A 20,983-nucleotide genomic window follows, 5' to 3' on the forward strand; every position below is an offset into this window, starting at 1 on the left:
CTTCTGGTTTTGCTCACAGAGGAGAATTTAAGGATTATCTGAAACTGAATGGTGAAACACAGGTTGAAATTGTGAGGGAATTTTCTCTTGTCTACCTAATGAATGACTGGTCGCTGAGCCACAGATACTGCATTAAATCCTACAGGCCTTGACACGCTCAGGCAGCCGCTCCACACGCAGCTGTGGTTTTCTGCTGAAACTTGGTGCCAGCGTTGATAACAGAAGACCTTGGATGGTCAGTAACAAGTGGCTGGGTGTCCTGAGAATTAGCACCTGGGCGTGTATAATCAAGTTTCCTTGTTTATGGTTAATGGACCATTAGTCTATTCACACATCCCTCCTTGCTTCTCCGTTTAGATATTTGACCGATTATGGAGTGTAAGCTATCTATAGTAATCTCTCTAAGTGTACAAAGACTGACATCACACACAGGAGACTGTACTGATGAGTCCTCCTTACTCCTCGGCCGAGCTTCAGTAAACATCCTCAGCGTAAGACATCCTGGGCTCCAGCGCTCGTTCTTCATTGAAACACCTCGACCAACGATGATAAGAATTTCTCCCTATCACAAATAATCCAAAGTTATACTCTGGTAAAATTTAATAAAAGTTTATTGTTGATCTACAAAGCATTTCCATATCACATGTTAATTAGTTTCATCGGGACTACACATTTTAACTGCTTTTGCTCAGCTTCTAGTTTTTCCTCATAGAAATCAACAAAACATCAAAGTAGCTGTTATAAAGATCCGCTGATGCGCCCACTTCAACCCAGGCGGGCAGAGTCATGCATTTCAAAGTGCCGTCATATGTTAAGATGCCCAGAAAAAAAGGTTAGATGATCCAGACTACAATCTAAATGCCGCACTGTTGATAAGATAAACCAGACTCTGAAGTGAGTTTTTAGCTCTTTTTGTTAATGCCAACAACAGTAAAGAAATATTATACCCACAATATTCAGCTCTGTAAACTAGGAAAGTCAAGACATTCTGGGAAATAATTTATCTGCTTTGTTTCAAACACAGATGCGGCTGATATCTGTACGCTAAATATGAGGCTGCAGTAAGATGCCACTTAGCTTAGCATAAAGACTGTAAACGGGGAAACAGCTAGCCTGAGTCCAAAGGTAAAACATTTACCTACTGGCAGCTCTAAAGCTCACAAATGAACACTTTATATCTTGTTTGTTTAATATGTGAATTAATTTAGGTAAAAACAAGTTCCAGGAGTCCAACCTTACACAGCCTTCATGATGTTACTGCTCCCAGCCAAGAAGTAGTCCTGACACATAATCCTCATGAATCCTCAACACGTCATTTTCACATTTTGATTTTTATACAAATTTTAAAAAACGAGACACAACGTGTTAATTAGTGAGCTTCAAACGTGCCTATAGGAGGATTTTGTGTCTGGAGGACAGGTGCCAGGCTTGCCGTTTCCATGTATTTCCAGTCTTTATGCTAAGCTAAGCCAACCATCAGATCCATATTAAGACATGAGAGTTCTCATCTAATTTATCAAAAAAAGCAAATAAACATATTTCCCAACTGGTGAATTATCCCTCTGAAAATTTGAACACATCAATATTATGATAATAGACTAGATTTTTAGTATACTGCTTATATAATTTCAATATTTCTGTTATAATATCGTGATGTAACTTAAATATTTGTCTTTTCCTGGTCTTAAATGTTTGCGTGAACTCATTAGGCTCAGTGAAATTAACATTTTACAACATTCTTCTGTTGTGTAAAAAGCTTTAAATACTGACATGTTTTATATAATTGTATTTGGTCAAAGGTGTGATGATTTTGTCAGTTTTCCCCTGAATCTGGTTCCATGTTGAACATTCATTGATCACCACATAGATATTCTTATTGGTATATGATGAGACTGTTTTTAAATCTTTTAAAACTGAGGTTAAAAATATTGTCAGTTGACCTTTTCATCAATAATCCACTCAGTGGACGCTGTTGAGAGTCAGTTTTTAAATGAATGAGATGATTCCTGTTTTTGTGCCATTTCAGCTGCGTTAGTGCAGGTTTCCATTGGGAAAGAAAAATAAAAAATACCACAGCAGCCCAACACACACTTTCAAACAGAAGAGAGGGTTTATGACCACAACAGTATTTGGCTAAAATAAAAAACCTGCACACGCACAGCTGTCAATGGCACACATTTGCACGTTTGGACACTGCTGACTTAAAAGTGATTAAAATATCCCACAGAATTCAGGACTCAGATCTGTCACGACATTTGAAGCCATGAATTGAAAAAGTGCATTTTCGCAGTGCCAGTTTTACAAATCAATGCCTCTGGTTTCCACGTTGTCCGGTCAATTTGTGTCCGAGTGCGCTCATGTCGGCGTTGAAGCGTATTGCTGGAGTAACAGGGAGTAGCAGGCGGTGCACACGGTCTCCGGGAGGATGGAGGAGGGCAACGGCAGCTCGTTGGACACGCAGCTCTCGCAGAAAACGCCGCTGCAGTTCTTACACTGTTTCTGGAGGGAGGAAAACAGAATTATAAACCACAGTCGGAGACATCGGACGCGTCTTCAGCTGAAACTAAGTAAGTGTTGATTCGAGAGAGAAACACATCACTAGAGCTTCACATCTGAAAACCAGGAGGCTCAAGAAACAAGACACTTGGATGAGTCTTCAAGAGATTCTTTGATTCTTTCTTTCTTCGCCGTTTGTGGGAAATGCAGGTCGAAACCAGCTGATTTCTTAAAGAGACATTATACTTTGTCTAAAAATGCTTCTGCTCAAACTTTGCATTAAAATCGTTGTCAGTATGTTTCTGATTCGAGTTAAAATGTATGAAAACATCAACATGTTATCTCACCATGAGGAAACAGGTCGTGTAATGTTTTCAGCCTCTTCCATTACAATGCAAGTGCCTGTATGATTTTAATACTTTCAGACAGTCTGGATCAAATGAGTTTAAATAAATAAATGTTGTAACCTTTAGTTAGAAATCTTTGTACCTTCGTCTTCAGGAGGGACTCGTCTTGTTCACACATCGTACACATGGAGGGATGGCTGATCTCCACGAAGGACTCGTCCTGCAGAAAACCAGTAAAACAGCAATATCTCATTACTTCAATAAACACATACTGTACTTAAGTGATAGCTCTACCTGCTGTAGACTGTTTTCAGCAGGCAATGTGTTTATGAACTGCACTGGGTTTACTGGGAGGTACCTGAACCAAGAGCCTTGAGAGTCTAAACAGAACCATTAAAAAAAAAAACTATGTAATGATGCTGCAGTCACGACAAGCAGATACTGGGACACCGGGAGTGAACATTTTACTGATTCATTCATTATCTACTAATCAAAGGTCGCTAGATACATAAACTAACATTTCCTCATGTGAATAGAAAATGTAATCTGGTTAGTAGAACATATCTGCTGCTGCAAAATTAGTTGGGAAAAGTGTATGTATTAAAGGTTTAACATTTGAATCTTATTCGTCATGTAATAAAATCAAATCAGAGGTTGTTTTAAAGGTAAAATCCTCACCTGCTCGTCCTCATGATGTGACAAGGACCTTAAGGGAAGAAGTGAGACATGAAAAAAGTCAAGATCTTTTTTCATAACATTAACGATGTTTCTAAAACTGCAGATTTTGAACTACTTACAGGCTGGAGCTCAGGCTGGTTTTGTCCTCCTGTCCACTGTGTAACTGGTCACTCTCCCTTTTCACTGATGGGGATTCTGGAAGATTCTGTTGGAAAAAAGACACTTAATGTACAAAGTCCAAGTACACAGCTCTTTACCTCGGTGTAAACGTGAGCACAGACGTACTCTCGGTATGTTCTCCGGTTGTCTCCTCTCCCTCTGAGGAGTACCGGGCTGTCTGGATGCGGCGTTGAGGTGATGATGCTCGCTCTTTCGCTCTCGCTCTCTTCTCAGCTCATGCTCCAGATTAGACCTGAAACAACAACATTAAGACAAACACAAAGCAGGGAACAGATTAATAAACAACAAGACACACAGAATACAATACAGACTTATTCTGATGATTAACATCCAAAAGAAAATGCAGTAAAATTCTCAAATGATTTATGATTACTGTAACATAAACATAAACTGACAGTACCGTCACTTACATTTACATTTTATCCCACATCACAGTACATCTTACATGCATGTGATGCGGGATCTGCTGGTGGGGTTACTCCCAGTTTACAGGTGAAGCACTACATCACTGTCCTAAAGCAAGGTCACAAACATCACCAGAGAAGCTTTAAAGCCGTGAACCCAGAACACCAGATTTACTCTTCATATCTTAAATAATTTGATTAAATCCACTTGTAGGAAATTTGTATCATTAAATTAAAATATCAGCTATGATTGATCCTCCATTCTCTATCATGTGACCCTGGTCTTGCAGAGGGACTGTGTCAGAATCTAGTTTTAAGACCGGTACTGTTTTAGTTTATATTATGCATCTTTGTTTTGAAGTTGTGTTTTCATTTTTATTTTCTGTGTCTGGTAATTAACACACAGAAAGCCTCAGGTCAGGTAGATTCATTCCATCACAGACGAACTGCAAAGCTGCAACCAACGATTCCTTTCATCATCAACAGGTCGGACGGGTATTTTGTTCAGGCTGTAAAACGTTAGTTAGGAGCCCAACTAAACATATTCTAATGTCTTTTTTTTGTCTGACAAGTAAAACATCTTTGAGTTTACTTTAATAGAAACTGAGGAAAACAAATATTCACATTTTAAGGCTGGAGCAAATGAACTTTTGGCAAATGATTTGAATGATTCATCAGTTATCAAGCCAATTCATCTTCCGTCCACTGACTAATCAGCCAATTATCTCAGCTCTGATCTTCAGCTCAGTTCTATAATGAAAATGCTATTTTTTAAAAAGGTGGGTAAACACAGAGTCAAAACAACTACTTTTCGCTCCGGGACCCTTTGGAAGGTTAATAAAGGGCCTCGACTCAGACCAGCTACCAGCTGCACCTGCTCTGCTTCTTTTCCAAGCAGGAAATACTTTATTTTGGAGGGCAAAATACCTCAATGTGTTCATATTAACAACTGATAAACAATGACAACTTATGTCCTTGTGAAATATGTAAGATGTACTTACGTCTGGGAGAGGTGCAGTTATGGGACAAGAATTATAGATGTTAAAAACAGCTTTGCCTTTATTCCCATTTCTCACACATATAAGCGTTAACTGGGACAGAATCTGTAGCTGGTTCAGACGCTCCAAAATCACATGAAGGGATTATTTTCAGAATGAAGGAGAAAATGAATAAGACATCTCCCTCTGGCACCCAGGCTGCTAAAGAAGTAGGTGGGCACATTTCAGCTCTAAAGTCACAACTAATGTTTATCCTCCTCGGTAAAGCCGGGAATAAACTCTTTGACCCAAGCATTAACATCATCTTCACCACAGGAACTGTCAGGACTGTGGGAGGTGTAGGGGCTTCAATTTGTTTAACAGCTGCACTAACAATAACACAGGCATGAAGCTCGATAAATCACAATTAACTTGACAGTGACAGTCGTTTAAAGGATATGGTTGGAGATACACTTTTTTTTTGTTGTTATTTTAGCCAACAAATCCAAAGAGACCAAAACCAACACTGTTTTACTTCATCTTTCAACACTCTGGCACTCACACTGTGGCCACAAGCCATTGTTTCCTACTGAAGATGTAAATCTTTAAAAACAGCTCACAGATATTAGTTTCATTCACATTCAAATCTGGGAACTGTAGTTTTTAGCAAATGTTACTCAAACACGAGGAAATATTGAATGTGTTGGTGAGTGTTTTCAACAGTGGATTAATATATATTGTATAAAGGTAGATTTCAATGTGTAGTTTGATTATAGATCAGGTCTAGTTTCTATATTAATACTGATATATTTGATAAAGTATCAAAGCCTCAGTCCACAGAGAAATGCACACAGCCTGTATTTAGAAACTGAGTCTTAAAACCAGCCATCAGGACTTCCTGTGACTTTGTGATGTCACAACGAAACAGCCGCCCTCCACCATGCCCCCAGCACGGTCCACCTGCATCCAGCATTCAGCTTTGCAGGATTTTGTTTCTCTGAGTGTTTTTACCTGCAATCTGATCACTCAGAAAACAGTCAGCCAATCAGAAGAGAGGCTCAGAGCCTCCTCTCTTCTGATTGGCTCACAGACCTGTTGTTACTAGAGCTCCAGAGTGAAGCCTGAGAGAGGAGATGTAAAACTACACTGAGATGTTTTTTGGTTCTTAAAACCACAAATATATCTTCTTATGGATAAACACTTCAAATAAAACACAGGAGAAGAGGAAAATGTGGGACTTAAAACACATGTACCGCTCTAATGAGTATCTGTGGCAGAAGAAACACGTCACCCAGTGCAACAGCCCGACCCATTGATGTGTTAAGCTATATGATGGATTTGTTCACGATAAAAAAAACTACAGAATATCACCAGTTGTCCTTTAAAAAAAAAAAAAAAAAAGACATTAAAGGCATCATGTTGCCATTTTCTCAGACTTTACCTGTGTTTCCTCAGCTGCTCCACCTCCACCTGCAGACTCTCAATTTTGTCTCCAAACTCCTGTTTGAAGAGCCGGTTCGCCTCGACAGCCAGATCCCTCTCTCTCTCAGCCTGTTTGCATCTGGTGTGGGGTGAGCGGGTTAACACAAACTTATGATAAAAGAATAACTTGATGGAAAGAAACACGGTTGGTAAGAGATGTCTTCTAAAACTAAAATTAAAAAGATCTAAAGAGTGAAACCCAACGAGGACAACAGGGAGACTTTAGCCAAAGAAGATGAAGCGGGCCGTTTTTGTTTATTGTTTTATTAGCCTAATGATTACTACAGTTTACACCAATGTTATGTTCACATACAATTCAAAATTAATAAATTAATTTTGCCCTTTTCTTCTGACTTTATCCTGCTCCTGTCCTGGCCTGCGACACTTGAACGTGATTTACCAAATGACAACAAAGTTCTTGGATGTCAATCTCTAAACATCAGTTCGGATTCTGTCTCTCTGATTTATTTGATTTTTTTATTCTGTCAGTCATTGTTGGTTGAAAATGTTCAAGCACAGTCTCTGGTAGTGGTCGAATTCTTCGGAATAACATTACAGCGAGTCCACTACCGCACAAATACCCAGGATGTGTCCATTGGCACATAAATCATCATCTTAAAACTGTCCACGATGGACTTTCTACTCATCTTGCCTTTGCCAAAAAAGCATTAATGGCGTATTTTTAAGAAATGCCTGCCAAAGGAAAGTATAACTCTGATGTGGCGCACACATCTGTCAGAGAACACAAGGATTGAAGGCTGCTAAAAGGATCGATTCAGTCCACACTACTCAAAGCTGATGCTGGAGAGCCACTGCAGGAGGTTGTGGGAAGATGTTTTTTTTTTTATTTTATTTTCAACAACAAAGGAGCATTGTACAGAAAAAAGATAACATCCTAGTTTGGTTATTTCTATATTAGGCAGGGTTGTATGTTTGTATTGGGGTTTATGAAAGCGCTCAAGGAGCAGAGGGGCTCCACTACTGCTGCAGGTGGAGCAGCTTCCCTGCTGCTGAGTTCAGGTTTCTGGCCTGTTTCACCAAATGTTTCTCACTGATTAAAAAAAAAAAAAAAAGGATAAATAAATGATAGAGGAAAAATAATGATAATGAAAGTGAAGGGGGAAAATGACAAACAGGACGGTAAGAGATTTTTAAGTGAGTGATACCATTTCACAAATTAAATAATAAATAATTGTGTTGCTGTGACTGTCCTCACCTGGACTCCAGCTGTTTTACGGTCCCTGACATCTGGTTTATTTTCTCCTCCAGGCGAGCGATGACGTCACTCTTCTGTTTAGAGCTGGCATCTGCGCTCTGAGGAAGATGAGCCACGTTAGTCAGCTGGTGTCCTCCCTCAAGCTCATAACAGTGACTCAGTGGATATAATTTGGATCTTTTTTTATTTCATTTCAACGTTTCAGCAGCATGTTCAGTTTTAAAAGTGTCTTTTCATTCATTAACTGGCTGAGTCGTCTCCATGAGCTCTGACCTCAGATGGAGTGTGAGAGCGACCTGTAATAAGGCAGCTGTGGAAAGCAGCAGCTTTTCAGACAAGATTTTGTTTATTCAATTTTGTTTTTGACTTGGAGTAGATTTATGATAAAATGCTGCGGTGTGTAAAGGCCACTTTGTTATTGACTTGTTTAAACCTTTCAAGTTACAAATTCTACAAAGTAATTTCACACCAGAAAAGCTTTTTAAGAAATAAACTACAAATTACTTCCTACGCAATTAACGCCACAGCAGCAGCTGCTTAGCACCTAAATTGTTTTGGCATTTTCGCCAATGAACACTTGGGGGAGGATCAGACATGAAGCTTCACCTGTGACTTGTGGCTGAGCTGTTGGTTGATGGTGCGGAGGTCCTCCAGCTGCTGTCTGAGCTCCACCAGAGCGTCCTGCTTCTCACAGATGTCTTTCTCCAGCATCTTCATCGACAGCTCCATCTCCTGCTTCATGCCGATCTGCACCTCCAGCTCCTTCTCCACATCCTGCACAGACATCAGCTCGAAGTTCAGAGCCACACTCCATACTCAGAAAAATACAGGTCTATAGGTCTGCAACTGCAGGAAATTCAAGATTTAAAATGTACAGATTTCTCAAGCTTCAATGTCAATTATACACTGTGCATATGTCTTAACTAAACTACTATCAGATGTAGTTACAAAAAAGGTCTGAATAAGACTTAATGAAAGTGTGGTTCGAAGCCTAACCACTACCTAAATACTGAGAGAAGAAACACGCTATGAGAAACTTTTCAGTGACTTTAAAACTTTAACACCAAATCGAAACTGTGATAGCAGTTATAGCTACACTTGCAATTCCACCGCAGCATCAAGCTCTACACAAGAGCTAAACAACCATCATTAAGAGCCTTAAACGCACCAATCGCAGCAGAGTCTCCTCTTTGAGCTGCTTGCGCGTTTCGCCCAGCGCTTGTCCGTCTGCTGCAGAGTCGCTTCTTAACGCCTGAACAAAACAGGGACATGTATAATAAGACAAAAAGCAACATTTCTCTTTCATAACAGAAGCACTGTATGTTGTTTGTACATATATTTAATTATTTTACTGATGATCTGTTCACCTTTCTGGACTCCAGCTGATATGAGCTCTCCTCTTTTACTCTCTCCACATCTTCTTGTAAGGTGATGATCCTGTTATTTGCCACTGCAAGCTGTGCAGACAAAATCAACAAAACAACTCTTTAATGAAAAGAGAGAAAAAAAAGAGAAAAAAAAAAAAACCCTGCAGCTGTGCAGAGAAGCAGAAGCAGACGTTTTGTACTGAGACTCACTTCCTCTGTGAGCTTTGTGTTGGACTTCTCCAGAGCGTCCACCTTGGCCTGCAGGTTATTTACTGACGCGCTATAAACAGACAGAAACATCACTTTCAGTGAACGAGGTAAAGGCTGGGCGAGCTGCGGAAGAAGGTGAACAGAGTGAAGTGAATCTGACGAACCTTAAATGTCTGTTCAGCTCCTCCACGTAATTCTTCTGGTCGAGAATGGCTGTGATCTGACCGTCACTGAAGGAGCAGAGAGAGAGAGAGAGAGAGAGAGAGAGAGGAGAGAGAGAGAGAGTGAGAGAGAGAGAGAGAGAGAGAGAGAGAGAGAGATGAACTACACGTTGAGGATGGAATAAGACATACTGCAGCATAACCTAACTAACATGTAGTTAGCTGTTAGCCACCTTGGTTTGTATTCATACATGATCATTTCAACGATCAATTGTCTATCATTGATTGCAGCCACCGGAAGAACGTCTAATATTTCACTTTCATAATGAGGAACATGTTGAAGTGTGAAACAGACCCAGAGAGAAAATAGGCAAGGCATAGAAAATAGATTTTTTTTTAGCTCCGTACTGAGCCAGGACACTTTTTCTCTATAGTTAGTGGTGTAGCCAGATCAAAACATGGCTGTTACAGTTACAGTTACACTGAAACTGAAAGTCCATATTTCAAACTAAAGGACGCAGCAGAGGGTGTAACAATCCAACAGGAGTAACAACTGAAAAAATCTAATCTTTTTCTGTATTTAATATTTTTTAAATCATCAATAGAAGCTTGTCTCATACTGGTAGAGTTGCAACAATTACTCAATTAACTGCCTAGTCGATCAACATAAAATGAATCAGTGAATTTTCTGCTTCTCATGGTCTCAACATTTTTGTATATATATATATATATATATATTATATCTTTGGATGGACACACAATCAGTCTAATGTTCTGCAGACCAAATGATTAATCAGGAAAATAATTGGCAGTTTAATCAATAAGTGACAATCAATAAGTACTAACTGCCCTGATGTATCTACAGTTTTTTTTTTTTTTTTTTGTTTTTCTTTAAAACTATTCATTCAGCAAAGCAAACAAACAGCTAATAAACTGCCACTTACAGTCAACACTAATTTACCACGTGGCAGAATCACTGGCCCCAGTGACAGGACAAACTATCACTTGATGGCCAGTTTCTAAAGGTAAACCACGTCACCTAGTACCATCAGAGCTAAAAGTAAAGCTCATATAATGTCAACAAGTCGATCCATGATGGACAACAGTACGAGGATGAAGACTGCTGACTTCACTGTGACTACTGCTGGTGGCTGGACAGATTAAAAATGGACTGAAATGACAATGACTTTGGTTTAAAGGTCAGGAAGCAGCACTCACCCCTCTGCACTCTTACTACTGTGTCCGCCATCTTTGAGGTACATTGAGAAATCAATCACCCCGACCTGTAGAGGTAATTTAAGAAGAGAAAGAAAATCAATGGCAACGGAAACCAAAGCACAGGTTTTATATTAAAGAACAAAAATACAAGGGTGCAGGGTTTAGATGCATTCAGGTTAGGTCAATATCTTAGAGTTCAGCCAAGCCTCAAATTAACATGAGGTTTGTTACAGGAAAGGTTTCACTTCACTGCACTGACGATTGGTTAACTGGCAACTGGCCCGTCCCTCCAGTGACTCTGGCCTCGTTCCTAAAGTGACGACTAATCGAGCACGAAGCAGCGATTCCTGAACAGTTTGCTTGTTTTAGAATTTCTATGTGAAGAATTTTAATGTATACGACGATGGACTAATGGCACAGAGGTGCTAAATATTTGCTTCTACTGTAAATCCAGTGCTTACTAAATACTAAATACTCCCCCAAAAGTAAACTGTGTTGCTCACAGCGTCTCGTTTCTTTATTTACATTTACAGCGTTTCAGTTTACACAGACATCAACACTGTGTTAGAACCGAGAGATATGAATGTCCTTCGCTTCCTCCCTCTGCCCATTTGATTTCGTTCCTAATCGTGTGCCGTGGTGGAAGTGAAAGTGAAAGTCAGAATAACCTGCGAGTCCAAGTCTTCTCCCTTCATACACAGATTGGCGTCGATGACGTTGAGTCCAACGAGCAGTCCAGCGATGACGGCTCCCTCCTCCTCCATCATCAACGCATTCGGCTCGTAGAATTCACTACAGCGAGGAGACGGGTGAAAAAACAGAGAACTGCTTCAGCAGGGTTCACACTCATATTTAAGACTTTTTCAAAGCTTTTAATACCATATAACTCAATTAAATATCTTTTTCAGAGACATACTAGTCAATGAATAGTGGAAAACTAGTGGGGGAATATAAGTCCTACAGTTATTGAGATTAATGGGACACTTTTGTCAGCACTTCCCAGCTGTACATAACAAATGTATCTGACCTGAAACCAGATAAGCAGTCAAAGTGACGGATGGATTATCAAATTCAGAAATAATTGATTAATTAAAGCTAATTTATGTTTAAGCTGAAATCTTGACCTGACCTATTTAAGCTAGTGAGCTTCCTAGCTCTGTAATGTCTCTTAAATTACAAATGAATTATAATTAATGTCACCTTCTATGACAGATGAGAAATATTTAAGACCTTTGTACATTTTTTAATAATATATATTTGAAGGAACTGAATACAATGCTATTGAAGACTTTTAAAGACCTACAGAAACCCTGTTGTGTTCCTTTTCTAAATGTGCACTTCTTGGTGGAAAAAGAAATATAATAAATGACATAACAATCACAAATGTTTTATTTGTAGATAGCACTGGTGTGACTCCAACGAACCTGAGCAGGTCCTTTCTGTTGATGATGGTCTTCATGTAGTCGGAGAGCTTCTTCTGCATCAAGGCCAGTCGCAACCAGGCGCGCCCTCTGCCTAGAGGAGTTCTGTCATCAAACAGGGAGGTCGGATATAAACACACTCAAACCCAACAACTGCAACATAATACATAAAAAAAACAAGTCATTATAATCTTAAACAAACAATTGCAACTTGAAAAGGAGCTCCACGTGGCTACAAAAAGAAATAATTCCCATTTCTTTGTATCAATCCCATTGATTTTATCAATAAAATCTTTATGACTGGGTGAAATCTGCCCGCGCTCTTTAGGGAAATGATGTAACAGACTCACTTGAGGCCAGGCAGGTCTTTTACACTGGCAGTGATCTCTCCTGCCTCAGGCGTCAGCTTCTCCACCAGCTCCAACGCCCCCCAGAATGACTTGTTCTGCCCCAGGAAGGTCTTCTTAGCTGATGGTTGAGACACAGTGTTTGTTGAGATATCTTATTTTAAGGAAATCAGGTCATTGAGTCATCACTCGGGACATAAATAAACAGCAGGAACTAACCAGAAACTATTCTAGTGCACAGAAAAGACAAAAATAAGTACTCTGTTTTCAGTAAATAAAAAGCATTTAATCAGCAAAGTTGTCATTTTAATCCCTTTTACATCTTTTTAGTTTGTTTGAATATGATGGCTGGATAAAGTTATTGCACATATTCCTCACAACTACACAAACTGTGGATCTGATATGTATTCTGGACAGTTACCAAAGTGATCAAGATCCCACATTTTGATTTTCAATCCTTACAGACCTGTAAGAACCACCGATCATGGTGTTTTGAAGAGATGACAGATAACATTGTGAAGTGTGACATACGTACTTTTCAGCCCATGTTTCAGACAGTGCTCCATCACGACAAAGAACTGCTGGAGAGGTGCATAGTCAGAGTCGAGTGTACGTCCCAGGTTGAGAGCAGACTCGATCAGGCCCTTGATGCTCAGTTTGGCCATGTTCATCAAGTTAAGCCTTTCGATTGCGATGGGATCCTTGGGATCTAAAAAAAGAGACAAAAAGAAAACAGGTCTTTTAAGTCCTCATAGTAATGACACGAACATTGAGCAGCAAGAATAACTCAGGAGCTAAATTTATCAAGACCTGTCAGGGGAAATAAAAACTATTTCGAGTCAGTTCCATGTTTCCTTCAATTCCACAAGATCAAATGATTTTCAGGCTGTAAAAGTAACATGGTTTTGACCTGGAAATACAAGATGAAAAAGTTCTAAAAATTTTTCTAATTGTTTACTCCGCGAGAATGAAAGCTAAAACTAACTGTAGGAGCTAACACAGCAAAACCTTTGATGCATTTGTAATGTAAAGCTAAAACAAGGCATAGACCCGACAGAGGAAATTTAACCAAAACAAACCTAATGCAGTCAACTCTTATTTCTTTATATGATCCATCTATACATGTGTGCCTCATCCATTATTTATGTTGGTACATAACAGACACTGAGGGGCTTTTAGTCGAGGAGCTTATTGACATTATTAAACATTCATACATTTGGTCTGAAATTTGCAAGGATTAGACTCTGAAACAGAATATGGACGTTATGTGTTTTGTTGCTAAAATTGTGTCAGTCTCCATCAGGACTATCAGCTCTGATTTTAATAGAGAAGTTCTCCTCATTACAGGTGACTGCAACATTCAATTTAGCAGTTAAACACTGAGATGAAAGTGGACAGCTGGGTAATGAGGTATAGTCTATGTTCTATTTAATTATCAATATGCAACAACATCACAGCCTGACTTCCGATTCAGTCCATGTCACAAAAAAGAGTCGAACTGTATCAATAGATGTGCATTAATGACTATAATATGTTAAAGGTCCCATATTTTACATTTTTCCTGTTTTATTTGAAGTGTCGATCCATAAGAAAATATATTTGTGGTTTTGAGAAGAGTTTTCTGAGCGATCTAGTAAAAATAAAACAGATAAACACTCAGAGAAACCGAATCCTGCAAGGTTGGATGGTGGGTTCAGATAGGTCATTCTAAATCTCACTTTATACAATATGGGACCTTCAAATGCCTCAGATGCTACAAAATGAATTCCCGGATTTTAACATGAACATATCCCACATGAACAACAAGTCAAAGCTAGATGAATTATTTCACGTAGTTACTGTAATACCAAAAACTAGCCTGTCTACGTTTTTGTTGATTTATGAATTTCTAAAAGTTGCAATGAGTAAAGGATATCAGCTTTTTACAAGGAGGCATTCAAGAATTCCCCTGCTACACAAAGAAAATGCAAGAACCAGCATGTGTGAAAAGTGATTTCCAAAATAAATGTCACATATTACTAAAAACGGAGATGAAATACTTGTGCACTGAGCCTTATAGGTTAAGTCTAAGGGATAAACTCCACCAGTGGAAACTATTCATGTGATAATATTGCTGTGAATTGAAAAATATCAGTATCAGCTGGAATAAATAGCAACTGCCAAGAGGAAAATTAAAAATCATAGTCCTGTAACCCGCAGTGTAAGACTTTATCTTACAGGCAATTGACAAATCAAACGTTTCTGTAACTGTCCTCTGTAACATGATTACAGTAGACCATAAATGTTGAGCTGATGCTGCAGTGTAGGAAAAGTCTGAACTGCCCCCCTTTCTTAGGGAAACTGTGGACTGGCCAACCTGCCTGGTCTATACTGAGAGAAGGCGTGGCAACAGATGAGGAAGTCTCTCTACAGATACAACAGCATCTGTCGTATTGATCAGCACACAGCAGATACTGTGATCTCTATCAAATTCAAAACCAGAGAAAAACAACACTTAGTGCAGTAAATGCATATCTGTTTAAAGCAAGGTATGTGTTCGCTGCCAAATTGAAATATCTGGACTCAGTTGCATCCCGTCTGGTTTAGTCTCAGTGAGTGTAAGAAAAAAACATTCAAATAAACAACATGCAAACCTTGAAATATTTCCAAAGATCAAGGAAAAACACAGCAAATATAATGGATCAAATACTTGTTGTCAATCTGATTTACCACAAGCTCTAATAAATTCTCATCACAAAACAACCCGTACTTCCTGGTTGTTTCGTTGCCCATCCCTGGCTTATTTACAAGCAACGTCATCCTGCTGTGTGACTCTCAAACCGTCTCCTCTGAAATCCACCATGACACAGCTCAAACAGAACACATCAGCACAGTTCACTAGGTGAAACATGCTCCTTCTGTACCACCACGCCCAAACAGAGATCCCACCGTGTCCACAAAAACCTCCTCAGACGCTGAACTAAGCTGCCACATTACCTTCATGCGCCGGCTCTGGGTCTGGCGTGAGGGAGATGTCGTTGAGCTCGCGAAGGCAAAGCCACTCGCCATCGACAGACACGCGAAAGTTGCAGAGATAAATGGTCTCCCGTGCGGCCTGGGTGATCTTGTCAGTGGTGGGAGTCGGGGTTTCACTCTGAGGCGTCAGATCAGACATGATGACTCAGCTGATGTGAGGCAAAGCCAACACCACCGAGGGGAAAAAGGCGTAGTAGCTTTTGTTCCAGGAGCCAGTGAAGGCCCCAAAAAAAAAAACAGGTCAGAGAGAAGAGGAAATCAGAGAGGATGAGATCAGCATCAACACAAAAGAAGAAGAGAAAAAGGCCAATACAGAGAAGGCCCACAGCAGGTGTCTGAAAGGGTGCTGCTTCTCCTCCTCTTTATGCCTGCATCCTTCTCTCCTCCTTGTTACAACTGAGTGAAATACGCTGCCGTCTTGAGAAAGGCTGCCCTGCTCTCTCTCCTCCTCCACCTCCTCCTCCTCTTCCAACCTCTTGTTATCCCTTTTGTGCAGACTGGGAATTTAAAATGCAAGAGAGCACCGTGCTGGAAATCACAGCCCTCCTCCGGCCAGCTTAACACCGGTTCACTCTGATTGGGCTGCCTGTGCACCGCAGTGAATGCACTGGGTGGGTGTTGACCAAGATGGCTGACAGTAGTGCTGGGTACAGCAACACACTGTCACGTGAGCAGATGGTGCATGCGTAAAAAGAAAAAAAGGAAAAAAAAAAAAGGGGGGGGGGGGTCCCCAGAGGACCAAGGCAATGCTAATGATGCAGCAGAGGACTGATCTGTCTCTCAAGCATCAACAGCCTCCCCTGACCTGAAACAGAGGCCTGTTATTTGACAAAGCAATTATTGAACGGGCTGCAGCAGCACAGCACAACGCCAACAGCAGTGAGCGACAAGGGTAATAAGGCCAGATGTCCTGGCTGTAAATGGTTATTGTGTTTTTTTTCATTTCCATCTAGGGAAAACCAAGTGACCTCTTATAAAATAAAAGGCCAATATTCCGGTGCAGTTTCTACAGGCCTGGCCCATGTTGACGAAATTATAAACCACACTTGACACTGATGAAGAGATGATATCTAGGGGATGATGTTCAGTGTCACCAGAGGATGAGAAAAATATACACATCAATTTGGAAAAATTTAAATACTATGTCCACATTACAATATTTGTAACTGTGGTCCAAATCAACAGAGGGCTCAGTGTTGATTTAACGCAGCTACAACTGTCAGGTTAAGCAAGTAAATGAAGTAGCTATCAGACTTAAGAATCAGGAAAAGTCCATTTAAGTTTTGTCATGTTATATGTGTCCTGCTGCTTGCAAACCACCTATTACATACATGTTGGAAAAGTGCTGTGTCAAAGGTCTTATGACAACTGATCATACCTATAAAAGATAATCATAGGATTTATTTGGCTAATTGATCAGCTGACTTAATTAAAGACATGCTGTAGGTATTGTCCTGTCACAGATTAATGTTAAAAGATTCATTGAAATCTAATGCTTATGAAAAACCAGTGTAGGGTTTCTCTGATGTCTAGAGACTGACCATGTAATCACAACATCCTTAGTTCAAGCTGTGAACCTCTGTTGCATGACACACCCTTATTCTCTTCCCTCGCTTCATGTTTATCTTAACAACTAACAACTTGTTTCATTATTGATTATTGCTCGACCAATAGATCAGCCTTATCGATTTTATTGTCTATACCAACATCAACATATAGGTATCATTGTAAATGTTGGCCTGTATGTAATAAGGAATTACAGAAATAGCTAATTTACAAACACCACACAATTACATTAGAGCACTTGTATGCATATGTTTATTTTACACTGGAAAATGTAGGCCTGGGTAGCAATAAGCAATAAGCATGCAGCATGTTTAGATCAAGATCTAATCATCACTGACAGTACAGGCAGGGCTGCAGCTAGGGATTATTTTCCAAATTAATGGATTAATCGTTTGGTAAATAAAATCAGAAAATAGCGAAAATGTTCAAATATCTAATGTTTTCATCTGTCCCACCAGCAGCTCATAACACTGAGAAATTCTGTTTGCAATGATGAAACACAGAAACACTCACATTGGAGAAGCTGCAACCACAGCATGTTTTTTGGACTTTAAAATTGATGAATTGATGAATAATCAATCAAAAATGATTAATTATCAAAATAGTTGCTTCTATAATATGATTAATCAACTGCAACTTTGCAACTCTACAGGATTCAATTACTGACCTACTTACACAGGACTGTCAGGTTACTTTGCTTTTCCTCATGAGATATGGGATGTAATCAATGCTTACATCCTCTTATGATCATGCAGTGGAGATGTGAAAGCAATGTAAAGTTAGTTTATCAAGTGGGTGTAGGTAACTAGGCCATAATCTTCATTTATTTTCTGCTGAGTTGAAGCAGTGATCAATAACGCACATGGATGGTTAGTTCATGTGAAATATTGATGACATACATAATAATAGTTACCACAGACAGAACTTTGGGCTCAAGAAAAGCCAGCTATGACCATTTCACCGTTAGTTCTAACACCAAACAGAAGCATTGCGAAGTAATTACCCAAGTCTGTCAATAACAACAGGTAGCAGAGGAGTTTATAAACCACACACCTTGTTTACATTTGCTGTGTCAACTCACTGACATGCCACCTAAAATTACTGACTTGCGAATGAGAATCACGTGACAAGAGATTTGATGGTATTTATTACAATCCTAACCTTAGCTAAGTTAGTCACTGGCAGTTTTCTTGAGTCACAAGGAGATGGGAAGTTGTTTGTTTAACAGTCCAAAGTTAGCTAACTACACTAGCAAGCTAGTTAGCTAAGCTAACAGTGGGCACACTTTCTGTTTTTTGTACATTAGGTTATTATGGAGGATTATGTTTGCTAGCTGAGTCATCATCTGGACTTTTCAAAGTTTGTTAGCACTTACTTCTGCGCTTTGACTCGATTCTTTCAATCTGGAAGTCATACTGTCGAAGCGTAGTGGGTGACAGCGACCCAGCCTTCCCAAACCTCAAGTTCGAGGAGTTTAAAGCCTCCTTGAAGTAAATCACCGAGGTCGGGGAGAGAGTCTCATCTGGACTGTCAGCGTGTCCGTTTTCATCGGAGGAATTTTGTCTCCCAGAACTTTCTGAAACCTCAGAAGATGACTGCACAGGCAGATCTCCAGGCTGCATATCCCGCTCCGCCATCCTCCTCCCCTCCCTCGGTCAAACTCACTTCATGTGACCAGGGGGTGGGCTGTCGGTCAGCGGTCAGCTAGCTAGGTGCAGTTAGCTGCGGCCATGCACCGCTAAGGGTCTCAAAACAATTGTCAGGCCAGTCCGTTTAGTCCAAAATCTCTCCAGTAATGTCTCCGCCTTTCGTCTTGTCCTCCACAGCCTCCACCTGACCCGGAAATGGCTATGAATAAGTATTTTGGGCAAATCTGTTGCTAATTTCGCGAGAGTTTGAGCGTTGTGTCAGCGTTCCAGCAATCCCTTTACATGATCAGAGACAATGCAAGTGACTGAAGATGAGACACTAGTAGTAGCGAGATCAATCCCCTGAATGCTCCCATGATTCATTGCGATACGCTTCGGCGGCTCTGAGCACTTGTGCCTCTTCTTTTTGTAAGACTCTCTGATGAACTTTTTCTATCCTTCTGCACAAACAGGACACTTTGAACATTTAGAAAAAGCGCCGCTTGCCGGAAAACAATAAAATTACATTTTAACGAGGATAAAATGTTTGATGTCATCTAGCTAGTAGTAATAAATAACATCAACCTGGAATACACCTGTAACTTATTGCAAATTGCCAAATTTCCACCGACTGATGGCATATATGTCTGGAGTAGGCTACTTAGATTGATTGTGTGAATGTGTATGTGTAAGAGCAAAGACATTGACCCACGTTAACTTGATTCCTTTTACCTTTCATCACTTTATCCTTCAGCAACAGTATAGTTGGCCAGCCAAATGTGAATGTGTTCATTTTTTAGCTTCATAATTGTAGTTTCACAAACAAACAAAAAAAATAAGAAAATTTGTTTTTCTACTGCTTTTCAAGGTGTAGTCTCATCAGGGGATGAGTTTGCTCTGTTGTCATGGAGATAAGTGGTTGAAAGTTCAGGAAAAAGCTATTAGGTGCTAAATTGTTGAGACAAAGATGTGGACAAACTGGAATGAAGATTTTGAGTTCATCTCCTGTTTTTGTCACTGTTTATTGTTTAATTGTTAAATGTATAGAGAGCAGTGCACATTGATCAGTTCAGACATTTTGAAAACATCAGTGTAAATGTAACTAAAACCAGACTGAAGAGATACAAAATATACACTAAAACAGAATTACAAGAAAGCTGAGGAAACATAAAAAGAAATCTTTGGAAGGAGGAAACATAAATTAAATCTGTGGAAGGATGAATCATTCTGTAATATTTATGCACTTAACATCAAAAATTTGACGACACCAACACAACTGCAGGTTGCGCTTCACACTGATGTGAGTGAAATTGTAACCAAAGGGTAATGATCATATATATCTCATACAATAAACTAAGATAAATCCAACATAGAGTTAATCCAACAAATAAAGCTGGTCCTTTTAAAATTTTTATTGAATCTGACCATAATAAAGTAGACAATATCTGTAATATCATTTTTAATGTCATCGAGTGGTTTGAGGAATTTCAGAGAAAGAAAGCTGAGGTAGAGCTACAGTTCCTGGAACAATTTCACATGAAAGGCGTGAGCTGGCACTAAATAAAACGCAGTGGAAAGACATCAGGGATCAGACCAGCAGCATCAGATAGGCACTGGCTGTAGAGCACAATTCAAACTACAAAGCACCAACAAGCTGATACAAATGCCTCTCAAAGCGTCCTTTGAAGGGAAAATCAAATACTTAATAGGCTTTATGTTTTTGAAATGGAATTTGAAATAAAGATGAGGAATTGTGAAACAAAGATGTAGCTGGCCCGTGATGTTATTCTGTCTTAACGTCTCTCAACAATGCTGCCTTTTTTCCATGAATAAAACACGACGTACATGAGGGAAAACATGGAAATGCTGACATGCTTCAGGTTGTAAATGTGTAAAACAGCACCTGTTTTGCGTTATACACTCATGTATGAGGGATGATCCCTCCTCACACTAACTTGTCTTAAGATATGTCGTACTGATGTTAGCCTTAAAAATATTTTGTGTTATGAATAAAAACATTAAACATTGTTTTGAGAACAAATTTCAACTTGTGGAAAATTAGGTAAAACCCCAAGACAGCAATTTCTTACTTTAGACTACGGCATGTTCAGGTAAAAGTGTTGCTTATCCTGAATGACCATTCGAAGCCATTACAAAACAATGGTAATGTATTCATTCACTAAAACTCTTAGAAATGGCATACAGGCCCAAGGACTTTAACTGTACAATTATATCTGATGTCACACGAGATGCCACTAAAAGTAGATAAA

The 20,983-nt window shown here is 39.6% G+C and overlaps 1 protein-coding gene across 4 annotated transcripts; it reads right to left on the bottom strand.

Annotated features, from left to right (window-relative positions):
* Positions 1 to 593: 593 nt before the first annotated feature.
* On the bottom strand, positions 594 to 19,005 carry rufy3 (RUN and FYVE domain containing 3). 4 transcript variants are annotated; one of them, XM_056375796.1, is made up of 18 exons: positions 18,461 to 19,005; positions 13,040 to 13,213; positions 12,508 to 12,625; positions 12,161 to 12,262; positions 11,405 to 11,528; positions 10,737 to 10,801; positions 9,522 to 9,587; positions 9,358 to 9,427; positions 9,148 to 9,237; positions 8,949 to 9,032; positions 8,387 to 8,554; positions 7,781 to 7,878; positions 6,524 to 6,643; positions 3,807 to 3,933; positions 3,641 to 3,726; positions 3,522 to 3,549; positions 2,986 to 3,063; positions 594 to 2,499 (listed from the first exon to the last, which is right to left on the bottom strand). In XM_056375796.1, exons 1-18 carry the CDS (start codon positions 18,720 to 18,722, stop codon positions 2,356 to 2,358), a joined length of 2,004 nt encoding a protein of 667 aa, XP_056231771.1. In that variant the 5' UTR covers positions 18,723 to 19,005; the 3' UTR covers positions 594 to 2,355. The 4 variants fall into 4 exon arrangements, with proteins under 4 accessions (XP_056231771.1, XP_056231772.1, XP_056231773.1 ...); XM_056375797.1 differs by lacking the exon at positions 18,461 to 19,005 and adding an exon at positions 15,481 to 16,125; XM_056375798.1 differs by lacking the exons at positions 594 to 2,499; positions 2,986 to 3,063; positions 3,522 to 3,549; ... (1 more) ...; positions 3,807 to 3,933; positions 6,524 to 6,643 and adding an exon at positions 6,813 to 7,615 and having other exon boundaries at positions 18,461 to 18,998.
* Positions 19,006 to 20,983: the final 1,978 nt, after the last annotated feature.

The sequence above is a fragment of the Seriola aureovittata genome, chromosome 5 (genome assembly GCF_021018895.1).
Source record: "Seriola aureovittata isolate HTS-2021-v1 ecotype China chromosome 5, ASM2101889v1, whole genome shotgun sequence".
Classification (NCBI taxonomy): domain Eukaryota; kingdom Metazoa; phylum Chordata; class Actinopteri; order Carangiformes; family Carangidae; genus Seriola; species Seriola aureovittata.

Excerpts from the sequence above, each read along its gene's own strand:
- rufy3 (XM_056375796.1), bottom strand. The coding sequence starts at position 18,722 with ATGGCGGAGCGGGATATGCAGCCTGGAGATCTGCCTGTGCAGTCATCT. Across the intron at positions 3,727-3,806 it reads AACCGGAGAACATACCGAGA|AATCTTCCAGAATCCCCATC; the intron begins GTACGTCTGTGC and ends TTTTTCCAACAG. Across the intron at positions 3,550-3,640 it reads ACCAGCCTGAGCTCCAGCCT|GTCCTTGTCACATCATGAGG; the intron begins GTAAGTAGTTCA and ends TCTTCCCTTAAG.